The following is a 9,116-nucleotide window of genomic DNA, read 5'->3' as shown; positions in this document are numbered from 1 at the left end:
GGGAGGTCAAAGAGCGGGGACAGCTCATGGACAGCTCATGGACAGCTCATGGACAGCTCCCCTGCAGCTGGCAACGAAAGCCCTTTCTGTTGGACAATTACTTGGGCTAATCAAAGACAGAACTAAGGGCTGTGTTATTCCAGGTTGGACTATCCATTTGGGCCATGTTGCTGTCCAAGTATGAAGCCTGTAGTAGAGAACTGATGAGCTGGACACAATAAGTTGTGCAAACCTGACTGAAAATAAGTTTTATTTTAATTGAAGAGCATATTGCAAAGTAATTTTGTCCCTCATTATTCCAGCAATGAACTACACCCAGACATTTCTTGGCTGATGGAAGGGCATCTAAGGCATTTAGATGAAGTCCCTTTTCTTCCTGCTTCTACCCCCCATTTTAAATCTAAACGTTTTTGTGTCTTTGTATGTTTTTAGGTGACAATTTACATATTTGTCATGTACGTACAGTATGTCGGCTGGGGTGAATATGCTGCAGAGCCCGAACTTAACATAAAGCACAGATGCCCAGCAGATGGAAGTCATAGCTTCACCAGCATACACCAGATGAGTTCAGTCTACTTTTGTGGAAATTATATTTTCAAAAATTGAAGAGCAGTGCTGCCAGAGGTACAACGGATGTCAAATTACACTTCAATTAAGTATTAATGAATGATAAACTATGCATATCTGTTTGCTTAAGTGACTGATTTCAGGAGTAAATGCCAATGATCAATATTCTCTCTTGATTCAGTCGTTACAATGGGAAAAGTAACCACCACCATTTAAAGAAGCAATGCCAAAAACTGCATAAACTCAGCATAAACTCAGATTTACACCCTAAAAGTGTTACAGTGGAGTCAAAGCTGCATAATCCATTTATATCTGAGCCTTTACAAAGACTTTTGCGCTGTTTATTGTGGATGCAGTGCACCAGATACCAGTTTCACTGAGACGTACATTCAGATTCCTGCTTTCAAATGTACTCAATCAGGGCTGCACTCTATTAGTTGAATAACTGCTAGTTAAGGTTAGGTTTGGTAAAGTCGGTCCGGGTTCTTTATGCATCTTTCGCAGTGATATTCACAAATTCTCTTTTGAAAAAGAACTAGATTTTAAGAAATCCTTGTGCAACGGCTCCACGGATTTGCAGTTGGCTGGTAATAATAGAGAAATAATGAGGCAGATTTAAAAAAGAAATTAAATAAAAAGTTTGTTATGACCATTAGAAATCTTTGTTAGCTACTAATTCATTTTCATCGAGTGGCCCTACATTTCCTAATTATTCTAAGTTTCGCATAAAGACGATTGCAACTTTTTAAAAGCAGTATTGTATTTGAAAACGTGTGAAGTTGAAATAAAACTTAACACTAATAACAGTGTTCTGTATTGATGTACTTATGTCATGCCTATGCCAGCCATCTCTGTCTGTGAAATCAGGTGCGTTTCTTTTCCAGAACATCTGCAACAGTGACTTTTAGGGTTTTTCATTCATTGATCTCATTGTTAAAAACACTGAGCTGAGTTTGTCGTCAATGGAGTGATCTAGTTTTGTGAGCATCGTTGCATGTTAAGTGTGTTTTTGAATGAGCGTGCTGTAATTTGTCGTCATGTTAAAAGCAAAAAAAAACTAAAAAAAAAATCTAATATTGTTGTAACACATCCCTCGGTTTGCATAGAGACACAGCCTCTGTTTAATTTTGTATGCAATATCTTCTATGAGAGATTATTCTGAAATCTACTGGTATGAAGAGACGCAGATGGGACACTTTATTTTTGTATTTCCTGAAGTTAACATGCAGCATATTCATCAGAGAAATAAATCATACCATTTCTGGAGATCTGTACATTTTACTTATTTATTTATTTATTTTTTACATGAACACTTTCGAGTTCAACATGTGGAAACACGATGAAATCTGAAGAAGAGCTGTTATTATGTTGTTATTGTTATTATTATTGTGTTGCAGGGAGAGAAGCAGCTTTACTGGCTGCAGGAAACAGCTGTTTGTTCATCCTAAAACTCACCTGCTGCTTCCACCATCTCAACCGCCAGAAAGCATTTAGAGATAACAGCCTCCAAAGGAAGCCTGGTCCGCTGCCAAAGTGGACAAACTAACCAGCCACAGCCAAATTTTAAACAGCACTTGGCCCACCCGACTGCTGACAATGTCCTGCTGTGGTTTGATTGAAAAGAGCAGCGCCACCCGGTGGCCTATTTGTTCCACTGAACTGCCTCTGGTTTGGGAACGTGATAGTTGAGGGCCTCAAACTCTTGTCCTGGCTTCAGCTTCGGTCCAGGGATCAGGACAGTCTGAAGGAATAAGATGGAGATTATTATATTATTGAATTTTGGTAAAAATATATTGAAATAAATACACCACAGGCACATGGATACATAACAAAGCTCTCCAGTGCCATCTGTAATGTCATATTTGGCTCCAAAAGGGAATTAACCTTCAGGACCAAGCTGGGAAAACCAGTTTGCAATATTCAAAACAGGAACACCAGTTACTTCAACCACACATCATTATAAGAAAACCATCCTGGAGTGCCTGAATTGTTTGCTCCAGCATTCCTTTATTCTTTTATATCACTGTGGATGGACTTTTAAAATCAGTATTTGTTTTTAAACTAAATACTTGGAGCAAAGCTTAGTGTTCAGTTACCGCCCCTACGACATGCGAGCAGCTGTAATTGCACAAAACCTGCTTTTCATTTCAGTTTAACTTCATGGACTGCAGCTGGTGTCCTGCTTTCATTTGTCAGTAGGCTTGACAGATTGTGATTGACAGGTGGCAGAGCCTAAAATAACCACAAAGAGTCCGTCAGACCTCAGAGGTCCGGTGAAACTGATTCTAAGAGAGCTCTGCAGCATTATGCATGTAGGGACTGTGAGGAATTAAAAAAAAAAACAAGTGAAATTCAGTGAAATTAATAATTTCTCCTTGCTTTCTTTTTATTAACCTTCTGTTTTGTTGTGGCATTAACAGCAAGATCCAAATACTCATCGCAAAGAACAAAGAACAATGAAAAATGAAGGAGCCTCCTCCGTTAGACCATCACTTTAACACTTCTTTCAGAGCACTGATGGTAAGAAACACCTTCCAGGCAACACTGCTGCTCCATCTGTCAGGTATGTCTGAGACAGAGCAGCCGCTGACTCACAGATTTAAGGTGATTATATTCTACGTTTTGCAGTGATGCGTGTAATGCAAGTCAACTTCTATTCCGGTCTTACGTTGTGAAGACAGGCGCAGGCACTGAGCACGACCTCTCAGGTGATCGGAATATAAAACAGGGCTTCGTGCATCATTTACTGACGCTCACTGACACTTGTTAGCAGAATAAACTTCAGGTAACAGAGCGGCAGATCATTTTAAGTCCAAGCACCAGTGATACAGAAGGAACAGAGTCACAGCATCACATTCCTGCATTTACAGAACATATCGTATATGATGCCGTTTTATGCGCCGGTTGGTGAAACAGCTGCTGATGGGAAATGTGGTTTATTCCTGCGTTCACACTGTGAGCGACACAATCAGGTCAGCAGGAATCCTCTCACTCAGCTTAGCGATCAGGGAAACTCAGACAGATGATGACTGACGAATATTCTTCATGGTTAGAGTGTCGTGGATGTTACGAAAATAATCAACGAGGAAGTAAATTACAAAAAAACACCTACGTTTAGGTGCCATGTGCCCACGCTTATAGTTTTGCTTTTATTTCTCCATGTTTTGAGATATGAGTCTCAGAAACAACAGAGGTTTTGGTTCGTTGTACTCAAAGTGACGTCCAGGATCGATTTCTCTTTTCTGTTGACGTGACGTGACTCACACTAACAGATTCGTTCTTAAAGGCAGGATACGCAACCTATTTTAGAAGCAGTTTTTGTCCGCCTGATAGTGCCGAGCTGCCCGTCGACCTGCACACCTTCCTGAGCTCAAGTCTGCTTGTGAACTCACTGCGTATGACCGGGGGCTAATGAGCTAGTCGCACTGTTGACTCAGTAGTTGTTCTGATGTCTATAATAAAAGTGTGTTTTGTACTTGAGGCTAATAAATGAACAGACATATATACAGAAACGCCTGTAAGTAAATAGTTTAGTTTACAAGTATGTTTGTTTTTATTCCACGTAGGTCATTAATCTCTGAATATAAAAAAGACTGGTTGAGAAATATAAACGTTATAGTGTGTTTGTTTGTTTTTTTATCCAGAAAAAACACAGAACCTCAGTTTACCGGCCAGTCCTGCCTGATCCAATATGACGTTGACGTGTACGTCTGAGTAAATAGACCTCGAGTTGGGATCGCTTTGTCAAAATACTATTCCTGAAGACAACCATGATCTCTGATGCTTAATTTAGGCCGATATCACCACCTGTCATGTTGTCATAAAACAATATTCATATGAGACACATCACAAAGGTCATACAAGCTTTTCTTACATGCATAAAAGTTGTTTTTCCTCATTGATGTTTTTTTCCAAACCAAAAGCTAAATTGACTTAATCTCAATCTAATTGGGACGCCAGTTTATAAGGTCCACTGCAGATTAACACAGCAGTCCTGCAATAAATCCTCCCTTCATGCAGGCAAAAGAGAGTGATGAGGAAGCTGCTGGTTGTTCGGGTGCAGTTGAACTGTCATTCAAAAATGTGGGGTGGATAAAAGCAGTTCCAACAAAAACTGAAAATCACAACCTTTGGAAACGTAAGATTTATTATTGGGCTGCTGCAGTCGACCGTTTTAGTTTTAAATAGGTGGACTTAATAACCCGTAAACTGAGTGAACATCCTCCTGCCACACTGCGGAGGTCAAACACCTCAGCACAGGACGATGACAAGTCCGAACAGCCTCTATTTTAATGGGAGAAGCAAAGGCTGCACTACAAGGATGTAAAAAAAAAAAGCATATGGAACGGAAAAGGAAGAGAGAAATAATTCACTAAAAACAATAAGAAGCTGATACTTAAAAGCTCCAAACACTAAAAGATAGCCTTATTCATGAGGCCATTAAAGTGAAGTATGAACTGGCGAGTTAACAAAGGTTTGTTTTAATGTCCCTTTGACAGAGAGAGTGCTTTGGACCTCTGCCTTTTTCTTACTAACCTTAATAATGGGGTCTTTGGCGGGAGCCCAGGACGGCACTGTTTTTCCGTGTAGCCTCCATCGGCCGTAGGGGTTGACGAGGTGTCGTTCTATGATCAGGTACTCCAGGACGTCCTTCGGCTGCTCCTCGCTGCCCAGCATCAGCCTCCCGAAGCGGTCGTAGATGGCGAGCGTCTGCAGGACAAGACGGCATAAATCCTGATCATAATATTGGCTTAGATCCAATGTTCTCGTATCAATCCTGAAGTTCAGGCAACAAATGGTTAAGAAACAGTGGCTGCACATGCTTTCAGAGAAATCTCACTTCGTACTGTCCGTGAGCACACGAGTCGTACCTGTCTGGAGTGCATGCGGACCGTCACCTGGCCGTACAGGTTGTTTTTGGAGACCATGTCTGGGCAGCGGGCGTGGACCACTCTGGGCGGCTCGAGGGACTCGACAAACCTCCAGCGGATCGTCTTGTAGCGGTTCCCCCTCGTCATCTCCTGAACACAGAACAGAGGAGTGAGGACACTGGGGAACTGATAAAACTGAATTAGTTTTTCCACCTCTTCAGCAAAGTTTACAAGAACTTACGGGATAACATCTTTCTGTCACCAAGGAGTGAAGCTTCTCCTTGTTGAACCTGCAGAGCAAACAGCCGGTGTTAATCTTCCTCTCTAAACCTCAGAGAGAGTTTTTCTTTCAGTCATAAGAAGATTGTTAAAACAGCTGCACTGGACCGGCTGTGTGTCACGTGTAAAGAATTTTAAGAAGCTCTCCTAAACGGGAATGACACTAAATGTATTGCGAGATCTTTTCTGAGATCCAGCTAATTGTCAAAGCTAACTTTGTGTTTTCTGACTTTGCAGCAGAGCTGAGGGCAGCGTGAGTCTCTCACCTCTCTAACAAATGTCTCACTATAATATTCATCAATATTCTCCCTGACTGCGAGGCTGAGACGAGCTGTGTCAGCTGGCTGAGTGAAGAGAGAGAGTTTTCTTACTGTGCCAGGGCGTTGTGAGCCTCGATAAAGATTTCCTGAGCTTGCTCTGCAAAATCCTTCGTAGTGAAGAGAGAGTCGTACTCTTTGATTTTACGAATTCTGTTAGAAACAAGAATTTAAAGGGGAAAAAAAAAAACATTCAGTTTTCTCACATTAAGATGGTGAGGAAGCAGATTTCCTGTGAAATCCAGATATGTTTGACAAGGAAAACACGAGTATAGGAAGGAGGCGAGGAGTTAGGAAAACAATCTCACGCTAGCTGGGAGGCAGCGCTCTGTCGTATCTGCTCAGTCCGTTGTTTCAGGCCTTCTTTAGACAGACTGGAAAGACGAGCGTCGCCCTCCGGGGGGATGTAGGGGTCAAAGACTCCGGCTGGTAAAGACAGCAGACAGGACCGATCAATCAATCAGAATGTGTCTGTGTTTATTACAAAAGAAACAGTTTTGATGCTCGACTGCTTTCTGAGACACAAAGAGTAGCTCCACACTTTTGGTTTGCGATGAAGTGGCTTTTATTTAAAACACAACCGCTGCAGTCCTGGTGTTGATTTGAGGACACATTTCTGTACTGAATAACATAACAGTTCATTTTTCTGTAACTTTTTCTTAAATATTAAAAAACACAAGCAGCCGTACATGTGGCCTCCGTCCAAACCGCCCGAGTCCCTCTGTCCCCGTGTAGGATATTTTTCAGCGATTCAAACTAAATACATGGAACCAAAATGGCAATTCAGGCTAATAAAACTGTCTAAATGTGACAAAATTACTATGTACATGAGAGAGGTTAAAGAATCTGTACAGAAAAATAGCTTTTGTTTCTTGATACTTTTTGCTATAGATAGATAGATAGATAGAAATACTTTATTGATCCCTGGGGGGAAATTCTGGTGTTACAGTAGCATAGAAGTTAAAGTGACCATGAATACAAACGGCAGTGAGTTGCAGGTAAATAAATATAAAGTGTAATATCCACTATAAACAGAACCAAATACATACAAACACATTTTGAAGTTCACCTCACAGCTGTTAAAAGTCACTAGAAGATAGAGATATGTTTTCACGAACCCAACCAAAAGTAATATCCCAGAAATAACTCAAAAAGCCTCGCTGTCCAAAACATTTGATTTGGTACAATAATGATTGCGCTTGTATCTGTTGTTCATAATGTAAATGTGCCATCACTCTGAACTATACTTTTGCACTTATTCTATATGTGCAATCTCGTACACTGGCATTTCAAATGTTCTGCTGATTCTGTATGTTTATATGTTATCTTTGGCATGTTTGTGGGGTGTGGTTTATAATCTTATGTAAGAAAGAATAAACATTATTACCAGTGCAGGCGATGTTGATGGACCTTTCGATGTACTGCTGTCTGAAGACGATGCCGGCTGCTCTGGCCTTGGCCTCCGAGTCCTCTCCCGCCTTCATTTTCAGCCCCACTGCTGGAGGGATAAAGTGCCGCTTCTTGGTCCTCACCGGCAGGAACAGCGGGGCAGGATGCCGCACATCCAGAGACGCCTCGGCATTCTGAGAGGAGGAGGACAAACAAGTGTTTTGAATTAATACAAACATAAATCAACTAATAAATCATGATGTATCAATATAGATTAAAATACCTGTGTATATAAAACAGTCTAAATCTGCCCCACCTTTAAAAACTGAAATATTAGTGATATGTACACATTAAAGCAATTTAAACATAATTAAACAATTATCTTATACATACTGCTCTGAAATAGGCCATTCTGCATAATAAGTACTTTCGGTGCCACATGTATATTTTAGTGCAAATCCTTGCATTAAAGTATGATTTCTGCAGGCTTTGCTCTGTGGCATTGCTATTTCTTCTAAGGCAAAAGACCAGAGTACTTTGTCCACTGAATGAGGTGGACAGAACAGAAACATCAATGTAATTATTCTTAAAGATGCCATAATAAGTCAGAAATCTGACTGTTATAATCTGATAGCGACCCCGAATCTTAACTTACTTACTAACTCACAATTCTGACCCTGTAACGAGCATTTTCATTTACGTTATTCCCAACATTTAACATATTCTTCTTATATTCCAAGTATCTCTATGGAGGTTAGTGACAGTTAGCTAGCTAAAGTTAGCTAAGCTAGCATCGTAAGGACAATGAGGAGCGTGACGAGTTAATACGAAGAAAAACAATCGGTCAGCTCAACAAACACGTTAAATGTCTGTGTTTGATACAGTTAAGTCTTATTAAATGTCTCTTTACCTTCAAACTGCTGCATGTTGCTCTGTGAAGAGCCACCAGCGTCCTCCTCATGGGCATCGCCATCTTGCCACCATTTGCCCGAATGTTGATGACGACTCTTCCGGTTTACACTTTCAAAATAAAACGCTCAATGACAGGAGAATATAAATATAAAATCTAAATTTCCACGCTGTGCTCGTGAGCAGGGACGAAAAACATAAAGGGGTCGCAAAAAATAAAAATAAAAACATCTCCAAACCCGGAATAAGATTAAAATCATTTTATTATTTCACCCAAATGTATAACTACAACAGCAGTAGAAGTATAACTACAATGAAAGTGTAATTAAAACACATCCATGAACTATTTAGACATTTAGAGGTGTGCAGATGCCAACTAATTATCACTGCATTGCATTTTCTGATAGATAGATAGATAGATTATTCGTTTAATTCTCTATTCTATTCTTGTATGTGTTTATATCTGCACTTTTTAATGCTCTAATGTCGTGTATCTCTTCTACCGCCCTCTCTCTCTCCTGCTTTTGTCCCTTTTCTTACTTCCTTGTGTTTAATTCACTGGAATCCTTGCTTTTGTTTGGCTTCATTGTTCGGCTCTCTGATGTCATATTGCTCCTTGAGCATCCTGTTTTGCTTTGTCTGTCACAGCACTTTGTAAACTCTGTTTTTAATGTCGCTGCACAAATAAAGTAGGGAAGCTTTCTCTAATGGAAGCATCCTAGAGGGAGAGTTACTGAGTTTTCTAGACTGGAAGGGCACCATGGGGGGGCACTTTATCATATTT

The 9,116-nt window shown here is 40.4% G+C and overlaps 1 protein-coding gene across 1 annotated transcript; it reads right to left on the bottom strand.

Annotated features, from left to right (window-relative positions):
- Positions 1–1,839: 1,839 nt before the first annotated feature.
- On the bottom strand, positions 1,840–8,415 carry mrpl45 (mitochondrial ribosomal protein L45). Its single transcript, XM_070856604.1, has 8 exons — positions 8,334–8,415; positions 7,422–7,617; positions 6,343–6,460; positions 6,089–6,187; positions 5,680–5,728; positions 5,439–5,588; positions 5,104–5,277; positions 1,840–2,308 (listed from the first exon to the last, which is right to left on the bottom strand). The coding sequence occupies exons 1-8, from the start codon at positions 8,394–8,396 to the stop codon at positions 2,210–2,212; spliced, it is 948 nt and encodes a 315-aa protein (XP_070712705.1). The 5' UTR covers positions 8,397–8,415; the 3' UTR covers positions 1,840–2,209.
- Between the last annotated feature and the right edge of the window lie 701 nt (positions 8,416–9,116).

This window comes from Pempheris klunzingeri, chromosome 3, assembly GCF_042242105.1.
Source record: "Pempheris klunzingeri isolate RE-2024b chromosome 3, fPemKlu1.hap1, whole genome shotgun sequence".
NCBI classification, from domain to species: Eukaryota; Metazoa; Chordata; class Actinopteri; order Acropomatiformes; family Pempheridae; genus Pempheris; species Pempheris klunzingeri.
Note: the sequence above shows the minus strand (reverse complement) of the source record. Positions and strands in the feature narration are given on the sequence as shown.

What these genes read in the sequence shown, in the direction of transcription:
- mrpl45 (XM_070856604.1), bottom strand. Translation starts at nt 8,396, where the DNA reads ATGGCGATGCCCATGAGGAGGACGCTGGTGGCTCTTCACAGAGCAACA. An exon ending in CATCAACATCGCCTGCACTG is followed by an intron (nt 6,461 to 7,421) that starts GTAATAATGTTT and finishes TGTCTTTACCAG; the next exon opens with CCGGAGTCTTTGACCCCTAC. An exon ending in CCAAAGACCCCATTATTAAG is followed by an intron (nt 2,309 to 5,103) that starts GTTAGTAAGAAA and finishes TTATTCCTTCAG; the next exon opens with ACTGTCCTGATCCCTGGACC.